Source organism: Quercus suber, unplaced genomic scaffold, assembly GCF_002906115.3.
Source record: "Quercus suber isolate HL8 unplaced genomic scaffold, Cork oak 2.0 scaffold_92, whole genome shotgun sequence".
NCBI classification, from domain to species: Eukaryota; Viridiplantae; Streptophyta; class Magnoliopsida; order Fagales; family Fagaceae; genus Quercus; species Quercus suber.
In genome coordinates, this window is record NW_027069557.1 from 352,198 (window position 1) to 376,745 (window position 24,548).

The window sequence follows — 24,548 nt, forward strand, 5'->3', positions numbered from 1 at the left end:
GACTGCCAACTAGTAACTTCAACTTACTGATTTTCGATGTTTACCCATCAAGTAAAACTAAGCTTTCCAGACTACCCCAATTATTCATTCTTTGCTAGTCTATGAAATATTTAATAGTTAGTACCGAAAGCATATATTGAGGACTAAAAAAAACAAAAAATCAAAATCAATACCGTACATCTAGAATAGCATAACATCATACAGGCAATTTAGCTAGGCTCAGAATTACATGCTCCAAAACAAAGGAAGAAAGTATAATCCTCAAAAAGAAATTTAATATTCTACATTATGACTAAAACACAACTGCCCGCTAATATCATCCTCTAATTTAATTGCAGATTGGACCGCTCTTGACCGGAAAACCAACCCATCATGATGGCACTACATACAAAAGAAGAACAGTGTAAGATTCAATCATCTAAAACCTAAGGAGTTGTATTAACAGTCACAGAAGTGTTTGATATGCTCCCAAAATCCAACTAGCTAGATGGACAAGATAAAGAAAAAGCAAAGCTAATGAGTGCTAAAGAAAATGCAAAGAGGTGATCTTACTGTAAGTTGAAGTATCAATTTGCTCAGGAAGCTCCTTTATGTCCACCTCGAACCTCGACTGAACCTGGCAAACATCAAAGTAAAGTCTGAAATTAATACGCGCATTAAAAAGAAAAATTGATTCCACCTGTATTCAGCAAAAAAAATTACCTGATTAAGAACATCGGAGTCAGATGCAGATGAGACAAATGTAATTGCAAGCCCCTTAGTCCCAAATCTACCAGCCCTGCCCACCTGTGAAAAACAGAACCCAAGGGGATAGAGAGGGCAAATTCAGCTCCAAACTAGCGACAATACTAACAACATATGCAGATCAAATTGAAGTATTCAAATGAAACAAGTACCCTGTGCAGGTATGTATCAGCAGAATCTGGCATATCATAGTTGATGACTATGTTAACACGCTCTATATCAATCCCCCTTCCTACCAAATCTGTTGCCACAAGAATTCTTGATTGTCCCTCCTTGAAATTCTTATAACGTTTCAACCTGAATAGACATACCATACAGAATCAGAAATTGAATAATCAACTTAATATCATTTATAAATTATAAGTTTATCCAATTGAATTCTGAAATCGTGAGGCTAAGCCTTTGATCATTCAGCTGGATAGATAAAATTATGGCGGAACAAGAAAATAAAACAAATGGAAAGAACACATGTACATGGAGGGTGAGGTCATGGGTTCAAAAGTCATTGGGCGCATAACTTACCAATAAAAAACTATTTACCAAAAAGGTAGGTGAGGCCTAGAAACAACATACAGAGCCAAAGCTACACACGATCAATAACTTTTAACAGAAACGACTAATTGTAACTTTTAATGGTCAATAACTCAAAGCTACCATTCCACTATTCTTGAACAACAATAGTACTAATTTTTCAAAAAAGAAAGTAAAAAAAAAAAAGAACCAAACGGGCACTTGCAAACAAAAAAAGGAAAAAAGAATCCTATCCAAAAGAAAAAAAGAGTAAACGAAGATAAAGTGAAGTCAGAGGTCAATTTCGTCAAATTCACCATTCACCCCCCACCTTTCTATATATATCCTCCACTCCTGTGCCTCTCTTTCTCCTCTTCTCTCGAACCCTAGACCTAGATCCAGGGTCTCTTTCTCTTACAAAAAGTTTTCTCATTTTTTTTTTTAATAAATTTATTATTATTATTTTGGTTTAATTTCACAGAATTCTCAGTCGCTCCTCCATTCTCAATATTCTCCAAAACCCTAAACTAAAAACCCTCTTATCTCTCTCTCTCAGAGCTAAAAAGGTCAGCAAAATACACTATTACAACGTTGCTTTTCAAATTTGATTAAGTTATTTTTATTTATTTTTATATATTTCCCTGAAAACCCTAGAAATTTGAATTGAATTTATGTTTGTGTGTGTAGGAAGAAGATGGGTGAAGTGAAGGACAACGAGTACGAGGAAGAGCTAGTGGACTTCGAAGACGATGACCCTAAAGCCCTCGACTCCGCCTCTGCCAAACCCGTTTCTGATTCTGCCAAGAGGTATTTTTGTAATTCCCTGTTTGGTTGCTGAGAAAATTAATGGGATATATAATTTGAAAGGGAAAGAAAATGACCCATGTTTGTATTTTTGTTTCAAAGTGCTATTTTTATGTTTGGATAATGAGAAAACTAAGAAACTGAAAGCTTTGTGTCTGATGAGTTATTACTTGAGTAAATTTTTGTGGTTTTTTATTATTATTTATTGTTACTGTTCTTACTTTTCAAAGATGAAAAACACCTGGACTACTATCAAGTGGGTAGAGTAAACCTCAGTGAATTCAGAGAAGTTGAAAGAGAAAAAAAGTGGTATTTAGGGTTTTTGGTGTGGTTTTAGGTTAGATGGGATTGAGGTTTTGCCATTTTGGGGTTTTTATTTTGGGCAAGGAATAAATGGTGTGCTAAAGTGGTGTGAAGTAATGCTTTTCAGTTTCACTTGCTGCACAGCTGATAGATACTTATTTTGGGAATTCTTGGTAACGGTAAAAACGTCGTAGTTGAGTGGATAGTATATTCTTTCCTTTTCTTGTCGTTCTAGTACCGGAATGTTTTGGTCTTCCAAGTCTTGGACTTTTCTGGCTTCATTTATTGTTGGGTTCTGGATGTTGGAAGAGTCATTTGCTCAGCAAAGTTACCAAAATTTCCAAGGATCTGATTTAATAAGTTTTAACCGACGTGTTAGTACGTTAATATTTCATTTGACATTACTCTATTGGTCATGTCTTAAAGGTCCATCTGGCTATTGCAGCTGTTGCTAGGCTGTCCTGCTGTGTTAGAAAAAATAAATTTGCCCATATGCTTTTGGAGTGTTAAATTGTGCATATTTTGGTACTGCTAGTTGATTTGGTGATTGTAATGTGCTGGATGGTTCAATTTTGGTATGGGAAAATCCATATGCATCTAGATAGTTTGTTGAATTCTATATCTGCGGGCAATCTTTTGTACTGATAGTCAACTTTTCTTGTGATGTAGGGGCTATGTTGGGATTCACAGTTCTGGATTTAGAGACTTCCTGTTGAAACCAGAGCTTCTTCGAGCTATTGTGGATTCGGGATTTGAACATCCATCAGAAGGCAAACTTCTATCCAATCTTTTCATAATATCTCAATGGGCAGAATTAATATATTATGGCAACTTGTTGAAATTGTACTGAACTTTCAAAAATTGTCTTCCGGGGAGAACTTGGATGGTAGATGTAGATCTAAGTATATTCATGATGTTTCTTCAAATTTGGTTTTTCTTTCCTATCTTGCACATATGCTGCTTGTCTATTTCTCGCAGTTTCGGTTAGTCTGGCTATATCATCTTGGTTTAAAATTGAATCCTGTAGAATTTTTTTGTGCCNGAAAGATCTTGGATTGAAGAATGTGAGGCATTTTATTCTTGATGAGTGTGATAAGATGCTAGAATCACTGGGTATGGTCTTCTTATTCTTCTTCCGTTTATCCCCTTGTTTATGTGAATTAGTTCTGAAATCTGAATCTTTGCAATTCTCTTGTTCTCTTTACAGCGTATTGCATCGTTTGCGATAATAATTTTCTTATTTTAAGCCTTCTGTTGTCCATGTTCTTGTATCTTTTACAGACATGAGGAGAGATGTGCAGGAGATCTTCAAGATGACTCCTCATGACAAGCAAGTTATGATGTTTTCAGCAACTCTCAGTAAAGAGATTCGCCCTGTTTGCAAAAAATTTATGCAAGAGGTGTGATAAGGCATCATAAAGTTATGATATTCTTTGTATTTATAAATGTCATGTCATTGCCTTGTTGGTTGTGTCAATTGTGCAGTTTTGTGGCTTAGGTTTCAATTTGTGTTGTCATTGGCAAGGGAATGAATTTGTAGTTGTAGTGCTTGCAATCTTTTTAGTTTTCCTACTTCTAGTCTGAACTTTTCTTTGGGCGTAACCACTTCTCTTGATCCTTTTGGTTATATGCGGTTGAGCGATTGTGTTTGTGGGGCCTTAGTGAGGATGTTGGTTCAACTTCTTATTTCTTGGGTAGTAGCTGGATGTATCTACTATTTTGAGAGATGAGTAAGTTCAATTAATACATCATAGTTCAGAAGGATTGACTTTTTGGATTGCCAGTTATTTGTTTATCTATTGTTGTTGAGTTTTGGTTGCTGTAAAATATGGTATTTTGATGCACTTTATATTGACACTCGTTTTTTTCAGCCAATGGAAATTTATGTTGATGATGAGACCAAGTTGACTCTTCACGGTCTTGTACAGGTATCTTCAATGCTTTTATTTTTTTTTTTATTTTTTATTTTGCAATATTTTTGTTTCATCAGTTGACTGTCTCTTGCTCACTCAACTAATGCACATTTTCATTGTCTCTCTGTGCAGCACTACATTTTATTGAAGGAGGCAGAGAAAAACCGCAAATTGAATGATCTTCTTGACGCATTGGACTTCAATCAGGTTGTAATTTTTGTCAAGAGTGTGACCAGAGCTGCTGAGCTGAACAAGTTACTTACCGAGTGTAACTTCCCCTCTATCTGTATCCATTCAGGAATGGCACAGGAGGAGAGGTTTGTCTTCTGTTGCTTGGATTCACTTCTTTATGGAAAGTACCAATGCATTAGTCATTAGTGCATTGGTTTTTTAAAATATATGCTGAGTTATGGCTCATTATTTGTCACTATAAATTGAATGGGATGGTTAGATAATCTGTACAAGCCTAAGTTTGTTAGGTCAAAAAAAGATTTTGATCTTGCTTCATTTATGGTCTGTAGGAATCTTATAAAATCATCTCTCAATAAAATTTCCTTATAAAAGTAAATTGTTCTCCACGTTTTTTGTTTTGCATTTGTATTTGGATTTTTTAAGTTGGTCTAGAATACTTATCAAAAGAAAAAAATTGGTCTAGAATAACTATAAGTAATTAAGCATTTACAACTCATCCTTGATGCTATATTGTGGTTCCTGCTTGTTTGTTTATGTCTTTAAATATGTCCATTTCCTAACCTTAACTTCAACCTTTCTTGCCCATTATATTACTTATGTTATTCCCTTAATTGTGCAGAGGGTGATAGCTTAGATGGTTGTCAATGCCTGTGTCTCAAATTTGGCTGAAACTCAATTTGTATGAGCGCTTGTATAGTAACTTGATGTCTAACAGCTCTAGGAGAGTATTTTAACAAGTGGAAAATGAATTATTTGGTGCATGTATGTGTGCATGGGTGTGTTAGTGTTGGTGAGTGTGGCTTTAGGAAAAAACCTTTTTTCTTTTCTACTTAAAAACTTTACTTTGGTTCTACCAGGAAGGCTTTTGAAAAGAAAAGAGAGAGTGAGAAAAAGTTGGGGGGGGGGGGGAAGGGGGTTGGCCGTTACCTTTACTATTATTATTATGAAAGCCTGTAGGGCATAGAGCTAACTACTCCACTCCACTGTTGCTTGTGTGTTTTGCATAGTTTTGTTTTTAAATATTCATTTTTGGATTTTTTAAGCTGGTCTAGAATAATTGTAAGCTTTTGCAGCAGATTCTTGATGCTTAGTTGAGGCTTCTGTTTGTTTGGTTGTTGTTGAACATATGCCTAATCTTAATCTGAAGCCATTCTATCTATTTCATTGCTTATTTTATTCCCTTATTGTGCAGAGAGCGATAAACTAGATGGTTATCAATGCCTGTATATCAAACATACTGCAACTCAATTTTGATTAGCTTGTATAGTAACTCAATGTCTAATAGCTCTAGGTTAGCATTTTTACAAGTGGGAGAATGGGTGATTTGGTGCATGTCTGTGAGTGTGTGCACTAGTGCCTGTGCGCTAGTGTCAAAATAGAAAACTTGCTTTGCGTATGTGGTACCCAACTGCACATTTTGTGCATTGGAATAATATTGAGTCATCAGTTCTAGCCTAATTATCCCTAAACCCAAAGCAAGTTTTCCTATTTTAACTCTCTCCAACTGTGATCGAATGAGAATGGATAAGAGGCTTGTGGGACGTGAAGGTGTAGGGATGGCTACATTAAGTTTTACCTCCTATATGTAAGATTAACATAAACAAATGCATGAACCGTAATCGGTATCTTATACCATGTTCATGCGAATGTGCACAATAATAATTATCCACCCTTTTTCTGGTTAAAAAATCACCTATTCTTAAAAAATTGTAAAAAGTAAGTAAACTATATCGAAAGAATTTGGATAATTCAAATATGACTTGTTTATAGTAGATTCTTTTATGGTCCCTCTATGTAATTTTAGTTGTTTCTTTCAAACTAATATCATTTTCATATTCTTCTCAAAAATATCATTTTCATATGATTGAACAATGTAATTAAGAATTATAGTGTAAACTAGAAGAAAATATTTTAACGATACAATTAAAATAAATAAATAAAAATTATAGAAAATTATGAAATTTATTAATGTTTTTAATAAAGGAGAGTCACTTGACGCAAAGAAAATATATCTACTTAGGACAACGATAACTTTAAGACACAACTAGTGAAAATTAGCACTCTTGAAAATCATTACCATTATTATGATTGATGGCGGTCCACAACAAGTAATCTTCGTCCACAAGAGTCGTCCAAGACCAATGATGTCCAGGTTAATCTTGAGAAAGGAGAAAAGAGAAATGTGCACCACAAACATGAAAGAAGGACGTCCAAGGATATTATTGGTCGTCCAAAGAGGTATTGATCGTCCATACCATGAGAGGGTGTGGACAATCAATAAACACTTAGTGAAATTTTTAAGTATTTTCTACTCATGGTTGAACCACGATTCCCATCTCGAAACGTGGGGTGAATTCCCTGAAATTCGCTCCATGCTCTCCACTAAGTTCATGCATCTCCCATGATGTTAGTGCAACCTAACAAGTAAACTCACTCCAAACTCTCTATAAAAAGGACCCAACCTCACCAGCTTAAAGTAAGTTTCACTATTTATCTACTCACTATACTTGAAAACTAGAGAGAAAACTAACTTAACCGTCGAAATGTCCTTGACTAGCTCATCTCGGTCACGTTAGTTTTTTTCTTTTCTTTTTTTTGGGCCATCCAACCGCCGTTAAAGCCCGAAGCATTATGCTTACTGATTCTCAAGCATCTTCAATGATCATATTGGACACCATACTATTACATAATTTTAAGAGAGATTCCTCTAACATGAGTTGCAGAAAACTTTATCCTTTAATTTAGGCTCAACTAGTTTGATGGAATAAGTGTGCATGGGATTTCAATTGCATAAATGGACTAATTGAGGATTCTTCTTTGAAAAATTAATAGATAATATAGAAATTTACTCAGTAGTTAACTAGTTATTCACATGGACAAGGTTAATACTCTTATGAAGTGCTTAAACACCTATCATGCTTAGTCATGTCAATTCATCAACTAGGAAAAGTTGGGGGGGTTTTTTCCTTTAAAATAGTACACTAAAAATTTCTAAAGCAAATTAAAAACCGATTGGTACTAATTAAGCTACATTATGGGGTCAAATGTTAGGGGCTCCTTTAGTTAAAACTAGTGGTTGGAAAGGTAAAAATTTATCGTAGGTAGGCTACACTTACTAAATTAGTGGCCTAGGCCATCCCATTTGATACTACATTAGCCTTTCAATCCCCAAAAGCATGTGTGAATATATAGATGTAATATTTAGGAGATTATTGTGTAATTCAAAGAAAGAGTCCTCCAACCATCTCGTACCTTTGGCATGGTCATCCGAGTCAAAGGTTTAGGCTTTTTTTCTTTACAATCAATATAGCAATGCTTACCAAATTTGCTTGGTATGCGCTGTCAAGTAAGGATAACTCATGTTGAAATCCTATTAGCAAAATATAGGTTAGGAAGTGTTGATGCTCATTTTTGGAAGCCAAGCAGTAGAAAGAAGCCCAACAATATGGGCAGAAAAGAGTTAGTGGATTGATAGAAAAACCGTTAAGCCCGAATTGCAGGAACAATGGACCATAGGCCCATAAAGTAAATAAATGAGCCTTGAGGAAAGCAAATGGGCCTAAAGGAGCCCAGAGAGAGAAGTAGTAAACCCATAGGAATTATGTGATATAAAAAAGTGAGAATGGGCAACAACAAGCCCGAAGTAATGAAGAAAGAAAGTAAAGGGTTGATGGAAAGCCCATGAGCCTAAAGGAGGAAGGATAAGGTAATTGGGCCAGGGAAGCCTAAAAGAGTTAGTAAAAGCCCATGGGAATGCAAAATTAGAAAATGGGCTAAGGATGCCCAAGGAAAGCAAATGGGCCAAGGATGCCCAAGAAAAAAGAAATGGGACAAAGGAGCTCACAAGCAATATAATGGGCTAAGAAAGCTCAAAGTAGCATGAATATAAATCCAATGACCATACTACGTCATTGAGAAAAGAACAAGCAGTAGGCCCAAAAGAAGCCTAACAAGCACGGGTCAATTAACACCACAATAGGAATAGCAGAGTAGTATGGCAAGGAATGGCAACAAGATTACAAAAGGGGCAAAGATTGGCTAAAGAGAGAAAACCCCACAATCAAGCAAGGCCCAACCCTTGAAAGGAGCAAGCCAATAAAGAATGGAAAATCAGAAAAACAGTTCAAGCCATAAGAGGTCAAGGATGAGCGACAAAATGCACAGATGAGCCTCCAGACCATGGCAAATGCATGAGTGGCAGACAAGCTTTTGACGTACATAGGAAGTGGAGCACACGCAAGGCCTAGGCATTACCAACTTGTACCCAGCTAATACAGGAGTGGTGGGTCATGGGTCAAAGGTAAGAAAGGGCATGGTTTGGCAATGGAAAGAAGGGAAAGCCTATTCTGGAGTTCCTGCTCAGATTCTTTTAGGGGTGATGTCTTGCTAGGATGACATACCACCCAAAAGAAAGTAGGATGAGTTGGAACCACTATGTGTATGCCATGAGGAACAGCAAGAGAGAATACCCACACAGTGGTAGATAAGAATGTCACGGTGAACAAGCAAACAAAACAGTTTTCTTTGTCTAGTAATGGAGAGTGGCACAGCCAACACAAGTAAGTGGTGGTGGTTAAGCAACTGACAAACCAGTGGGTGGTTAGGAAGAACACCCTAATCCAGACAAAAGTGGTTAAAGATTAAAATGGTAAAAACCAGTCACGGCAGGCAATATATAAAGGGTCCTTATCGTGGACAGTAACATCATTGCAACAGTAGCAATCACCAAGAGAGAATCACAGCACCACCTTCACCATAACACTACAAGAGCAAGCGCTAAGAAAGAAAGAGTAAGAATGGGAAAAGAATCAAAATAACAAAACAAAGAGAAAAGAGAAAGAAGATAAATAGAGAGTGTACAACGACAGACATGCACCAATAGGCTAATCCCTTCTCTCCCTCTAAAAGCTTACCCTTTATTAAGGATAAAGAATTCATTTGGACACAAGCCATTTAGGCCTGTTCCCTCAAAGTGGATAATTTCTACAGCAAGATCCTCCTATGAGGTTACCCATGTTGAGAAAGTGGTTCCCTCCTTGGTCTTAGTCCTGTAATACAACTGAACACGGCAAACTAATCTTTTCCTTCTTTTATTTTATCACTTATTGCTATTGTTTCCTCACTTGTCTTTGCAATTTCACCTATAATGTGGTTCTTGTTGCCATATCGAATTTTTTCTTAAGGATCTCTTACTTGCTTTGCCTAACAGTAACATATTTCTTTTATCATTGTTTTATTGCATTTATTTGCCATAACTCTTCTGTAACAGCCTCGCTTGCCATGGGCATGTGACCAAAGTTTCGGCAAACGGGGCATAGTTTGTGCGCAAGTCAGATCAAAATGAGTTACAATTGGACCGGTCTCAACTCTCTTATCCAAAATACTCGGGCCCAATGCAACAAGAGGTAGTCCAGCCCAAAAATCACAAAAGGCCCACCACAGGAAGTAGCTAGTTGAGGTAAAGTTCAACAAAGAAAGCATCATGGATGTGGAGAAGTTTGGGGAGGGTTAAATCACTATTATCAAAAGGAACTTACCGGCTAGTTCGGAATGGGGATAGCATCCTAGTTTGGAAGGATACTTGGATCCCAAACATCCTAAATTTTATTCATAATTTGTGCTCACTTACTTAGAGCAACCATTGTTTTGTAGTATCTCAACTAATGAATAACAAGAAGTCTGGTTTAGATGAAATTAGCTTGAACTTATGATCTAATGAAGCCACAACTTTAGCCATCAAGAAAATCACATTATGGCATATAGGTTATGTGGATAGATGGATATGGACAAAATACTAATGATGGTTATCTAACTACTATTAAGTTAGCATACAAAGAGGCGGCAAACATTGTTGCTTCAAGCCATCCAAATTCCATTAAGGGCAGAATCTAGAAGACAAAGCTTCATGATAGACTAAGTGTGGGTTTGGATACACGGCACGTCCACGTTTCTGGGTTCGGCGCGTTTTCAGTTTTTTTTTTTTGGTTCAGTCACATATTGTTGACTTTTCAGCAGTGAACAGTGCACCTGTGCACTATTCATAGGTTCCACAAATTTCACTTTTTAGCAACTTTTTCATTAAATTTAGTCATATGGCACTATTCACACATTTAAAAATTATTTTGTTACAGTGTTTTCAGTTTTCAGTTTTCAGTTTCAACAAAATAAGTTATATCCAAACGGATCCTAAAGATGCATCTTTGGTGTATAGCTTTAGATTTATCGCCCACTAAAGATAAATTAGTAAGGTCTGTCCTCGTTTTGTGTGCATGAGCAAGAATCCTCCATACCCTTGTTTAAGCAATGTCAAGTAGCCATAGCAATGTGGTTTGGTAGTTGTTAGGGAATTAGAGTGGACAATTTAGGTAAATAATTTAGTTTCATTAATAGGAATCTTCTTGTCACCCACCAAAGAGTGAGCAGGATCACAAGCAAAAAGAAGAATCGACATTGGTAGGAAACCTAAGGCTGCGTTTGGCAATATGTAAAATATTTTCCAAGTGTAAAATATTTTCAGGTGAAAATATTTTTGAGAAAAGAAAATATTTTCAAGTGTTTGGCTATATTATGAAAATTTTTTTGGAAAATATTTTCAAGTGTTTGGTTGCATTCTAAAAATGCTATTTTCCTACTAGTTCATCACATTGTCTCAGCTTTCAAACAAATTTTATAATAGAAAATTTCAATAAATAAACTTAAAGAAACAAAAATCAAAACAAAACCATTTGTTAAACTCAAAAATTCGGTCAAACTGAGAGAGGAAGGAGGAAGAGAGAGTGATAACAAATTGAGGGAAAGGGAGAGGTAGATCGAGACCTGTCATGGGCGATGAGACCGGTCAAGCGGCGGCAGGCTTCATGCAGCGCGATCTCGGCGGGAAGATCTTGGTGGCAGGATCTCGTCGGCGTGTTTGGGGTTAGGGCGGTGGTCCGATGGCTTGTTTGTTCTTCTAGCTTACTCTCTCTGCTCTCTCTTCTTGCTCTTTCTCTCTCTCTCTCTCTTCGGGTGTCTGAGTCTGGAAATCATTTGAAGGTAAAACAGAAGCATAAATGATTTTCTGGTTAAAAGGGCTTATTTTACGGTCAAAGTTTAAGATTTTTTGTTTGATTTTATTTTACATGTGCACCCAAACACACTGCTGGGTGTAAAATATTTTCCAAATTTCATTTACACCCAAAACAAACACAACCTAAGAAACAAAGAGAGCATCCTCAAACAAAACGTTCAAAACTACAAAAGAAGTGAAGTTAGATCCAAAAAATTCAAACACTCTATTTCAAAGAATTCCAAGTACAAAAAAAAAAAAAAAAAAAAAAAGAATTTTGGTCCAACATGAGGGGTCTTACTTGGATAAAGAAAGTTTGGTTAGAGGGCTATGAAAATTATTTAAGGAGTATAGGAATATGTGGAATACCAACATCATTGATCATTCCCTAAAGGTATGTTTAGTTGGAAGTGAAATAGGGTGGATAGAAAATAAAAGAGAGAAAATTGAAGTGAATGTTAATTGGTAAGGAGAGAAATGATGAAATTTTTGTTATGAGACCAGGTATTTTCTTCGCTAGCCCACAAGTGATTTTGGTGCAACCTTGTCAGTTACTTTTCTACCCCTTTCACCATTTGTCTTATAACGTTTTAGATATGGAAAACGTTATAAGACAAATGGTGAACATGCATGTTTCAACGTTTGATATTTTCTTTTTTCTTTTTTTTGGGTAAAAACGTTTGATATTTTCCTCTTCTTTTTTTATTACTTTTTTCGTCCTTTTCGTTTTCTGCTTTCTTTGTTGTTTCATTGGTTTGTTCTTTTCCAGCTTTCACTTTCTTTCTTTCTTCTGTTTATTTTAATTTTAATTTTAATTTATGTTGTTTATTTTTTTTCTCTTGTTTTATTTTTATTTTTATTTTTATTTTTTTATTTTTTATGTTTGTTCAGTATCAATCTTTGTGCTCTCCTTTTTTTTCATATTGGTTTATAATAAAAAAATGTAATAAATACAATAACAAAGAGAAAAAAGAAGAAGAATATGTATAATGTTTTAATTTTTATAAAATATTTTATAAATTTTAATAGATAAAATAAGTAATATTTTATTAAAGAAATTATTTCATATATAATGAAATAAGGAAGTAAGAGTAAATTTATACAAACTACATTTTTTATCTTTCAATTTTTCTTCTCAATCAAACAAAAAAGTTTTCCATCCCTCCTCTTCTCCACCCCTCCAACTAAACACAAATGAAAAAAAAATTAAAATCTCTTCTATCCTTTCACTTTTCCATCCTCTTTGCATTTTTTATTCTCTCATTTTTCCATCTCTCCAATCAAACGGATCCTAAGATGCAGTATTGGGAAGGATCGTTCCACCATTCCCATGGTTGCCAGGGATTGGTAAGGGACATTGGAATTTGATAAAAGCAAACACTAAGTGCATGTTTGGTAGACTGTAATAGGTGTTGTAATGTAATAGTTATTTCTATAGTTTAATTATTTTTTAGTTTGGTTATGTTTTTATTACAAGGAATAGTCATTCCTTATGAATAGCTATTCTTCAAAATGAGGAATAACTATTCCTCTTTAAAAAGTTGTATTAGTTATTCCTTAGTAAGTGCATTAATTTCAAAACTTAATATATTTCTAAATAAACAAACCTTCCATATACATTTAATAATTATAAAAATAAAAAATCATAAAAAATAACACATATCTTTCTTAAATTTAAAAATAACAATTTTTAAGGAAATTTAATTGTATGAATAATATATTTCCTAAAATAAATGTTAAGTTTCATTCTAATATTATAACTTACAACCAAACTAATGAATAGGTTTAGTTATTACATTACAACACATTTTATTACTAGTAATAAAGATTACAATTCCTGTTGTAATTCTCATTCAATATACCAAACGTACCCTAACATTTATTCCCAAGCTAAAGCATTGACAATTTTGTGGGTTGTTCAATAGACATTATCCTATATAAGTTATGACCTTGAGAAAGTTTAAGTGGAAGGCAATTCCAAAATCTGTATAGAGGCTTTAGTTGAACAGGCTGACGGAGAATTACTTCTTGCTTATCTGAAGTTAGGTACAACTCTTAGTTTGTTCCTTCAAATGGTTCAATAGAAATGCAAATTGTGCTCCCATGAATAGTAGGGAGGTCTTTCAAGAACCTTTTCACTAGATATTTAGATGGTTATAATGGGCTTCAAACCTTTGTCAATACCATTTTGAGGAACGTGTGTAATGAATTTTCTTTGTTAGTCCTTTTGTCTTTGCGTTCTGGGGGTATTCCATTTGTAAAGGTTCCCATCTCCAGGTTGCGTCTGGATACGTAGATTTAGATTTAAAATTAATGGATTTGAAATATCTTGATTCCAAATTTATTAATTATTAAATTATTTGTTTGGATGTCTTTTATATATTGGAGGATTTGAAATTTATAATTTTAAAATTTATTGTTTGGATACTTAGATTTAGATTTGAATTTGAATTTGAATTTTAAAACAATAGACATTTTTTTTGAATTGCAAACTATCTGGTTTTTTGATATTAAAATTTTTAACTTATTTTAATCAAATAACTTTACATTTAGTTATGTGCTTTTATTCCAATTTTGCACTTTTATTTATGTGTTTTTAAAAATAATTTAATTATTAATGCAATGGTTGTACTTATGACCCAACAGTTGAATTAGTAAACTATTGTATCATTTTTTTTTTTGAGAAATAATTACAACATGTTGCAAACTCCGCAATTCGAACTTTTTTCCCCCTAAACCCCCAAATACTTTGTGCATAGGGAGGTGCCAATTCAGCTACAAAACCTTTGGCTATTGTATCATTTCTTTGATTGTTCAATCTACATAACAATTTTGATAACTATCACAATTCCAACTACTGATATCCCAACATTGTCAATCTTTTGACATTTCGAATGTGGGTTATTGTGTTGATACTGTGTAATCTTTTAGCTTTGTAATCCAATTTTTGTATACGATAGAACAACAATCTCAAAAGTAAATTAATAAAATAGAATATTAGTTTTTTCTAATAAAAATAAGACTAAAATGCAAATTGCTCCCTATAAATTTGATTGAAGTTTTAGTTCTCAAATTTTACTTTCGTTAAATTGAGTCTTCTAAATTTCAACTCTATTCAATTTTGACATTCGGTCCAATTCTCTTAAAAAATTACTGTTAAGTATGTAATTAACTAATGAAAAATGATTTATTTAAGAAAAAAAAATCTCACATAAAATCTATAAATATTTTTATTAATTTTATAGATTTTTTTGTTGTACAAAAAATATATTTTTAATGGCAATTTTTTAACGAATTAGACAAAGTGTCTAAATTGAATAAAATATAAAATTTAGAGCATTCAATTGAACAAAAATAAGGTTAAAAACTGAAATAAATTTCATTCAAGTTTAAAAGGTGTAATTTATATTTTGGTCTAATATTAAATTGGGTATTACAAATTTACAATTCACATCTCTCTACTACAAAAAAAGAAAAAAGAAAAAAAGAAAAAGGTTCCAAACTTTATTCAGCCCACAACATAAATAGAATTAGTTTGGTTGGACTTGGCACAAAGTGACCTAATAGATTGGGTTAGATTCAAAGTGGCCTAAATAGATTATGTTTCGTTCCGCTAATTGAAACCCAAAGCCCATATTATTAACAATCTGATATTGTCAAATTCGCCCTCTCTGGCTCTCTCTGTGTGCAAGCTAATAGCCATGGAAGTGGCCACCGCAGCTTCGAGCTTTACACTCCACCGGCCAATGTGAGCACCACGTAGCAGTAGCACTTCGCGAACCGTAAACTCAAATCGCAATTCTCTCCAGTCTCCACCAAATTCCTCACTCCCTTCGCCGGCAGAAGCGTCTCCGCCAACTTCTCAGGCCACAAGCTCCGTCCCTCTCTTAATCCGGTGTCGTTTCCTCGCCCCAAGGGTAAAGCAAGGCGTTGTGACCACTAGTTTATTTTCTTTAGTGTATTTGGAATTTTGGGTTATTATTACTTTTGTTTATGGCTTTTTAAAAATAAAATAAAATAAAAAATTATTTTGGGAAGTTAGTATTTCATTTGGGTTTGCAAATTTAACATATTCATTACTTGTTTAGTACTTAATAACCTAGGAAGTATAGATATGAACACAACATGATGTGTGAATTCCTAAGAAATTAAGATATAACATGGTATGGATTCAAAAATTAATTAGTTATTAGTTAATTAATATAATTGGGTTCTTGTTAGATCATCTTATTCAATATGGGACCTAAGCCTATCAACACTAAAACAATCATCATCAAGTGGATTCTATAACTTCAAAAATAATTAATAGTATATCTTTTGAGATATATTTTATACAAATAACTTATTAATCAATCAAGAGCTTTGTAACTCAATCGTTACCTCTTGGTGTTTCCAATAAACACGGTTCAAATCTCCTCTACCCCGTAGCAAAATAGATAATTAAAAATTTATTTATTCAATTTTTTGATGATGGTGAGTGTGGCTGTAGAGATGGATCCAGCTAAAAACCAAAACGGCGTGAAGTAAATGGAAAAGCAAGCCTAGGGGCGAGAGGGAAGCTTAGCTTATCGGCTGAGCCAGAGATGCTAGAGCAGGTTAGCTTAATTCTTCATAAATTAAAACTTACTATAGCCTTAGGTAATGCATTTTATATATTTTTTTAATTTTCATTTTGAGCTGATATGATATGATATATCTATGGATTGGTTGTTGCAGGTCAGTTAATTTATAATGTCAACGTGTATATCAAACACTTAGGAACTCACATATGAGTAAAACGCCAAAACCCCAAAAACCCAGAACTCATTCACGCTCTCACCTCATTTCCCATGTCTAAAACCCTTCTCTCTCGCATCAAACCCCTTCACAATCGCAAACCCACGTCCTCTTCTTCAACCTTGCCATTCAGGCATTTTGCCAAACATGTCCAAGGCACTATTCAAATCCTTAAAACCCAAGACCAGTGGGAGCAATCCCTTGAAAGCTTCTTTTCTGAATCCAATGTCGTTGTTTCAGACTTTGCCCATTTTGTTTTAGATCGAATACATGATGTAGAATTGGGTCTAAAGTTCTTTGATTGGGCCTCAAAGCGGCCATATAGTTGTTCACTGAATGGTTCTGCTTATTCTTCGCTTTTGATACTTTTGGCGAGGTTTAAAGTGTTTTCGGAGATTGAATTGGTGTTGGAGCGAATGAAACTTGAGCAATTAAAGCCGGCTTGTGAAGCATTAAGTGTTGTTATTCAAGCTTATGCAGATTCTGGGTTGGTGGATAAGGCTGTTGAATTGTATTATGTGGTGGGTGAAATACATAATTGTGTGCCGAGTGTTTTTGCATGCAATTCATTGCTTAATGTTCTTGTGAAGCATCAGAGAAATGAAACTGCATGCCAAGTGTATAATAAAATGCTTGAGAATTCTTGTGTGGATAATTATAGTACTTGTATTATGGTTAGGGGTTTATGTAGGGATGGGAAGGTCAAGGAAGGCAGGGAGTTGATTGAAGATAGGTGGGGGGAAGGTTGCATACCAAATGTTGTGTTTTATAATATACTCATTGATGGTTATTGCAATAAAGGTGAATTGGAAAGTGCTAATGGACTTTTTAAGGAGTTGAAATTGAAAGGGTTCTTACCTACATTGGAAACTTATGGGGTTATGATAAATGGGTTTTGCAAGGAAGGGGACTTTGAATCGATTGACCGACTTTTGTTGGAAATGAAAGAGAGGGGTTTGAATGTTAATGCCCGAGTATATAACAATATAATTGATGCTCGATATAAGCATGGTTGTTCAGTTGAAGTGGTGGAGATAATGGGGAGGATGATTGAGAGTGGTTGTGAGCCAGATATTATAACTTATAATACTCTTATTAATGGCTCGTGTAAAGAGGGGAAGGTTGAAGAAGCTTATCAATTTCTAGAGCAGGCAATGAAAAGGGGATTAATGCTGAACAAATTTAGTTATACTCCTCTTATACATGTTTATTGTAGACAAGGGGAATACTTTAGGGCCTTAGATTTGCTTATTAAGATGACAGAAGGAGGACATAAGCCTGATTTGGTTTCATATGGTGCTCTCATCCATGGACTTATTGTCGCAGGGAAGGTTGATGTTGCATTGACAATGCGAGAAAAAATGATGGAAAAGGGAGTATTGCCTGATGCTGGTATTTATAATATTTTAATAAGTGGACTCTGCAAGAAAGGGAGGCTTCCTACTGCCAAGTTGCTCTTTGCTGATATGCTTGACCAAAATGTACAACCTGATGCTTTTGTTTATGCCACTTTGGTGGATGGGTTCGTCAGAAATGGTGACATTCAGGAGGCCAAAAAACTCTTTGAACTCATCATTGAAAAGGGTATAGACCCTGGTGTTGTGGTGTATAATGCCTTGATTAAAGGTTTTTGCAAATTTGGAATGATGAAAGATGCACTTTCTTGCATCATTAGAATGAGGAAAGAACATCATGTTCCAGATGTATTTACTTATACCACCCTTATTGATGGGTATGTAAAGCAGCATGACTTGGATGGTGCACTAAAGATGTTTGGGCTAATGGTGAAGCAGAGATGCAAGCCAAATGTGGTCACATACACTGCCCTCATAAATGGCTTTTGCGGCAAGGGAGATACCAATAGAGCTGAAAAAATTTTCAGAGAGATGCAATCTTGTGGATTGGAGCCTAATGTTGTCACATACACTATACTTATTGGGAGGTTTTGTAAAGATTGTAAACTTGCAAAAGCTGCCTCCTTTTTTGAATTGATGCTGATGAGCAAGTGCACTCCTAATGATGCTACCTTTCATTATCTTGTAAATGGGTTTGCAAATATTGCATTGACTGCAATTCCCAAGGAAAGCAATGAGCTTCAGGAGGTCGAGAAGTCTATGTTTTTGGATTTTTTTGGAAAGATGGTATCAGATGGATGGGTTCAAGTAACTGCGGCATATAATTCTATTATCATCTGCCTTTGCCAATATGGAATGGTTAAAATTGCTTTACAGTTGTGTGATAAGATGATCGGTAAGGGCTTCCTTCTAGATTCTGTTTCTTTTTCTGCCTTGCTATATGGCATTTGCTTGGAAGGAAGATCAAAGGAATGGAAAAACATTATCTCCTGTAGTTTGAACGAACATGAGCTCCAAACCGCTGTCAAATACTCACTGAAATTAAACCAATATCTTCCTCGAGGAAGGTCTTCTGAGGCTTTACTTATTTTAGAAGCCTTGATTGATGACTACAAATCTAATGATCAACAAGCCAAAGTCTTAGTGGGGTAGGGAAGAAGGAAAAAAAAATTGAAATCCCTCATCTTGCTCTGTTATATATATAAGAAATTTGGACAGACAAATTTCTGTGGTATCCCTATATATCACCATCACTTAATATAGAAGTCTCAAACTCCTTACATCTTCTTCGTTAAGGTGCCTTTCAAACACACATATTGGTCATATGATTGGTGAACCCATAAAGAGGCTCTTGAAGATCCATCTGGATTGACATCATTGTATGGTAGGTAATTTCTTAATGGGCTGTGCATTTAATTTTTAAAAGTTTCAGGATAACTGTTTTTGATATTGGATTTATCTCATTTTGTGGTGCTTGTGCAGGCATTTGGGTGCCATTCAAGGACAAGTACATACTACATTAACTGATTCTTATTCTATCAAAGCAAATCTTGATGTTAACAAGATATTGAAGCAAACTTGACTTCACTTTTGGAGGTATGTAGCACTATTTTGTTTATTATATAATTGTAATTGTAATATTGTGTATAATATGGTCATTTTTAAAATCTTTATTGAAAAAAAAAAATAAAGGTAGTACGGCAAAAAAAATATTACCCTGGTGCACAGGGAGTGTACAAGGGAATAATATGGTCATTCTTGTTGTAGTGCTGTGAAGTTGTCCCTGAAGTTTGGCTGTTCTTCAGTTTTATAGAGCACCAGAAAAATCTTACCTTTTGATTTTACTGACCAGTTACTTGTATGCCAAATAAGTAGAATGTACTTATTCAAATAATTTAGTGGTTGCCTTCGACTTATATAAAAATGGCCATAGGTTCCTTAAGGTGAGTGCAAGAAAGACCCACCCAAGGGGCACGAGTGGAACGGTCCTCATTAGCAGCTGTAGGTTGTCATCAAGCCTAGCCTAAAGCTGAGACAAAAGTGGCTACCTACATTTCCTTTCTAAAGGTGCAGTAAGGGGTGGGTGAGCGCAGAGAAGGGCACCCTCGATTAGGTGCCCGAGCGAAAGGCCATCAAGAGCTACCGAAGGAACAAGCCAAGCCTAGTATGCAACATATTTGATTTGCATAAGTAAATTATTGAATAGAAAATGATCCATGGCTTTGTAATTGTTGGATGCTTCATGAACATGGGATATCTATTATGGACCTGAACATATCCATGTTGCCTTTTGACATTGAACATAGTGAGCTTGGGAAAATAGGCTTACAATCATGATATCTCCATGAGAAATTCATTACATGATTGTATGTTTTGGATAGCTTACTGTCATTGGTTTATTTTGCTTAAAAAATAAGTTAGTAAAAGTATAGGCTTTAAAAATCTGTACATAAATTGCCTTAAAAAATAAGCAAGCTTATGAGCTAGACTAAACAGGCTATAAGAAGAAAGAAATGGTAAAATGGTATTTCTAAAATAAATGCGATTAAATTAGCTAGTGTTTGTGAAAAAGGTTTTCACTTGATCACTTTAATGGAGATCTTTTGGAATTTCAGTTTTACATAAGGGTTGCATTTGAGTAAGAGAGGATGGAGAATTAGCTTTACCACAACCTTGGTTTGGCAACTGAGTAAATGCATGAAATTATAGTAGTGCAATTTTTTTTTCCTGTTTTATACTGTTTCATTTCTTTAAATTGAAAAAAAAAAAAAAAAAAAATCAACTTGATACTTGCATCCAATGAGATGATTAGAAATTTTTGGATAGTGTGACCGAATCAGGATAAGAGGTTATTAGCATTATACACACTTATTTGAACATATCCACCAGACAAATTCCTTCCAAAAATATCCAGAAACAGACTTCTTCTCTTGAGGGTCATTGCTTTCTTTGGGAATTGCAGTGGATGGAGTATTTGCAATCCCATTCAAAAGTTAAGGAAAGATAACATCATTAGGACAGAACTTGCTTATCAGCATCAGTTCAGAAAAGGGGCATGCTTTTGCAAGTTTATACTCGTTACAAAAACTACCAATATGTACGCTGCATGTCACAACTTTAGGATCTAAAGATTCTAAACCACATGATAGCATCTTTCTGAAATTTTTTTCAGCTCCATTGGAATCTACCTTGCTGCAAAACTCATTAATGAGGGAGGTGTGTGACCACATTTTTATAGTTATTATTATTATTTATTTGGGATACAAGACAATAATTACTCCACAACTTGCGTCTAAGTGAGTTAATTGGACATATTGTTTTTGTTTCTAAGAAACATTTTTTTTTTTTGGATAGGTATCTTTTTCCTGAAAACTTAATATTGTGGACTTTTTTTTCCTTGCATTTCTGTTTGTTTCACGAGAAGCTATGGGGTAAGATAAGAAACTGGAGTATTGGGATTTTAGACATTTCCCTATCAGCTGAGAGCAGGTTGTAAATTTTGAAAACCAATAAGCAGGATAGGACACATTTCAAAATCTTTTTCTCAGTTTTGTTAGCATTTGATTGGAGGTTGAATTTTTCCTTTTGTGGTTATTTTGTTTTGTTTTCCTGATACATGAATTTGTGCATGTTGAGAGAAATCAGACAAAAGGAGTCTCCATAGGATTGTGGAGTGGAGGCCTTGTACAAGAGACCTAAAGTGGTAAGTGGAGCTTTAAGTTAAGATTTCTTTATGCTTGAGAAAATTTTGTGGATTGTTCGTGATATGTGTAATATTTGGCAGGTAGTCTCCAAATGAATTATTTGGGACATAATATTTGATTGCCAAAATGGAGCAGTCATTTAAAATTGAAAAGCAGGCAAAGCAATTTACATGGAGAAGTTAATGAGGGCACTTTCTCCTTCTGTGATTCTTTGTGCTGAATATCTTTTGAGTTTGGAAAGTTACTGAGGATTGCTTTGGAAAATATCTTGGGGATCTGGGAATTTTACAGCCTAAATCAAGAATATAAAAACCTATTATTATTTTTGGGATGGAGATAGGACTATGGTTGGTGTAGAGTTTCCAGTTGATTTCTTAATATCCTGATTCAATCTTAATTGGCGTTCATTGCGAACTACTGCATTGATCTTTTGTTGAAATGCTGAAGCTTTGCCAGTATAGATTAATGGATGTGAGTGCTTAAGTGAATTTCATAATTGCAGCCTTGAGATCTATGTGAAAATCGCTCAATTTTAATTACTGCTTTGGTAAAAATGGAATATTATTATTGATGAGTGCAGTTGAGTGATGGTATTGGTATTTTGCCTCTGTTACATGCAACCGGGTTTTGCAAAAGTTCAAAGTGGTTGCATATTGGAATTAATCAAGGTAATTTGTGGTTACGTTTATCAATGAAAATGGTGTAGCTATGGGTGCTGGACAAATTATCCCTTAATTTTTTTTTTTTTTGAGAAATCTAATTTAATTTTGGCGTAAATACACTTTTAGTCCTTACATTTTGGACTCATTTTCATTTTGGTCCCTACTTTTCTATTTTACTGCTTTAAGTCCCAAAAAAAAAAAAGATTTTTCATTTTGGTCTTTATTGTCATCTCACTAATGGAAATTACTAACATGGTAAACGAAGTGTGCTGTTGGCATACTAAATGCTAATGTGGCCATTAACATAATATTAAAAAATTGTATTTTGCATTTTAAAAATGCCATGTCAACATTTGAATAAATAAAAAATCACATAAAAATTTTAATTTTTTTTGAATTTCTTACTTAAAAAAAAGATAATTAAATTAATTTTATTCCTTCCATTTTTATTTTTTGGAAGAACGTTCTTTGGGTTCTTCCACATAATATGACTCATATTGTTAATATTATTAAACAAAATAACATTTTATTAAGCATTTTCTCACACAATCACACGCTCAAAAGAAAAACTTCAATCCCAAAACTTCCATCTCAAACAGGTTCCCCACAATTTTTCACATAATAGTTCCATTAAAAAAAGAAAAAAAAGTCATACACAAGAAGCTAAGCTAAAAAATCCAAAAATTGAAGCAAACTTGCGTAGCAAAAGCATCCAATATTTGCTCGGATAAGGAGGTGAACGGTCCCGATGTATCTGCTAACACCAGTTTTAGCAACTGGGTATTTGACTATTTGTAAGGGATGCCCAATTGGTCAAGCTTAGCTCTAATATGCTTATTGGTCTCAAATTCCTCAAACCCAAGTTCTGGGTTCTAATGTATCTTCCTCCTAATACCTGCCATCCAATAAAAACTCTTTGGTCTTCTAGCCAATTCAAGGAAGTTGATTGGAATTTGAGGCAACACTTCAGGTTGAGATAGGGCTCTGAAGAAATTAGTAGAGATAGGAACGCATGGAAAATGAAAGTCAAAGAGAGCCATTGGGAGAAACCATTAGTTCTGTAAAGGAAAACATTTAGGATTTGAGATTTATAATGATGCTTTTTTTTTTTTCCTTTCTCTGACCAACCCACTCTCTTTATTTCGCTCAAAATCAGACCCAAATGTCTCAAGTTCCTCCTCTCTCAGACCGGTCTCTCTCTCAGATCGGTGTCTCTCTCAAATTAGTGGGTCTCTCTCAATCAGATGTTGATTGCTGGGTTTTGCTCTCAATGGGTTTTGGTGTTTTAGATTTGAGATGTTTTAGTGTTTTAGTGATGGCTAGGTTTTGGTCTAAATGGATTTTGATGTTTGATTGCTAAGAAAATTCAAGAAAATATTAGTTTTTTAATTTTGTGGCTGCCAAACATGTTATTTGAGGAAGAACATGTTCTTCCAACAAGATAATGAAAAGAAAAAAAAATTATTTATTTATTTTTTTTAAATAGTTTAGAATTTGTTTTTTTTTTTTATTGTTTTATTTGATGTAGCATTTTTTAAATTAAAATGTTGACATGCCATTTTTAAAATGCTAAATATAGTTTTTTAATATTATTTTAATGGTCACGTCAGTATTTAGTATGCCAACAGTGCACTTCATTTATCACGTAAGCAATTTTTATTGATGAGTTAACAATAGAATCTAAAATAGAACGCATTTTTCATTTTAAAGACTAAAAAAATAAAATAGAAAAGTTGGACCCAAAATAATAATGAGCTCAAAATATGAGGACAGAATTTACACTTTTAATTTTAATTATGCAACTCCCACACCTTTTCTATCCTCTGTATTTTTACCCAACCAAATATAGCAGAAGATTTTCTCAAAAATAAATATAGTAGAAGTTAAATGAAACTATCCCTAAAATACGGGACATAAAGGTCTGATAGTTATATATATATATATATATATATCTTTAGCATAAAGATAAGAATTTGAATTATTATTCTGATCTCTTGCGTAATGAGAAATCTATTATTATTAACACCATTTCTGACAAAATTGATGCCTCCAAAATTATTTACCACAGTGTTTACATTGTCAATGTTATAACTGAAGAAGTAAATTAAGACTAAAAGCAAATTGCTCCCTATAAATTGATTGAAGTTTTAGTTCTCAAATTTTACTTTCGTTAAATTGAGTCTTCTAAATTTCAACTCTATTCAATTTTGACATTCGGTCCAATTCTCTTAAAAAATTACTGTTAAGTATGTAATTAACTAATGAAAATGATTTATTTAAGAAAAAAAAATCTCACATAAAATCTATAAATATTTTTATTAATTTTATAGATTTTTTTGTTGTACAAAAAATATATTTTTAATGGCAATTTTTTAACGAATTAGACAAAGTGTCTAAATTGAATAAAATATAAAATTTAGAGCATTCAAATTGAACAAAAATAAGGTTAAAAACTGAAATAAATTTCATTCAAGTTTAAAAGGTGTAATTTATATTTTGGTCTAATATTAAATTGGGTATTACAAATTTACAATTCACAT

At 34.1% G+C, this 24,548-nt stretch overlaps 3 protein-coding genes across 3 annotated transcripts; 2 read left to right on the plus strand and 1 right to left on the minus strand.

The window, feature by feature from the left end:
* Nucleotides 1-149: 149 nt before the first annotated feature.
* LOC136061509 (DEAD-box ATP-dependent RNA helicase 15-like) lies at nt 150-1,073 on the minus strand. Its single transcript, XM_065774437.1, has 4 exons — nt 897-1,073; nt 703-786; nt 553-616; nt 150-381 (listed from the first exon to the last, which is right to left on the minus strand). Exons 1-4 carry the CDS (start codon nt 1,056-1,058, stop codon nt 371-373), a joined length of 321 nt encoding a protein of 106 aa, XP_065630509.1. The 5' UTR covers nt 1,059-1,073; the 3' UTR covers nt 150-370.
* A 536-nt stretch (nt 1,074-1,609) lies between these two features.
* On the plus strand, nt 1,610-4,667 carry LOC112009772 (DEAD-box ATP-dependent RNA helicase 15). The gene is made up of 7 exons (XM_065774412.1): nt 1,610-1,820; nt 1,942-2,061; nt 3,031-3,204; nt 3,389-3,474; nt 3,643-3,761; nt 4,233-4,289; nt 4,407-4,667. The coding sequence occupies exons 2-7, from the start codon at nt 1,949-1,951 to the stop codon at nt 4,650-4,652; spliced, it is 795 nt and encodes a 264-aa protein (XP_065630484.1). The 5' UTR covers nt 1,610-1,820; nt 1,942-1,948; the 3' UTR covers nt 4,653-4,667.
* Nucleotides 4,668-15,092: 10,425 nt separating this feature from the next.
* On the plus strand, nt 15,093-21,886 carry LOC112009770 (pentatricopeptide repeat-containing protein At1g52620). Its single transcript, XM_065774438.1, has 6 exons — nt 15,093-15,428; nt 16,001-16,106; nt 16,228-19,026; nt 19,125-19,238; nt 21,288-21,345; nt 21,427-21,886. The coding sequence occupies exon 3, from the start codon at nt 16,341-16,343 to the stop codon at nt 18,792-18,794; it is 2,454 nt and encodes an 817-aa protein (XP_065630510.1). The 5' UTR covers nt 15,093-15,428; nt 16,001-16,106; nt 16,228-16,340; the 3' UTR covers nt 18,795-19,026; nt 19,125-19,238; nt 21,288-21,345; nt 21,427-21,886.
* Nucleotides 21,887-24,548: the final 2,662 nt, after the last annotated feature.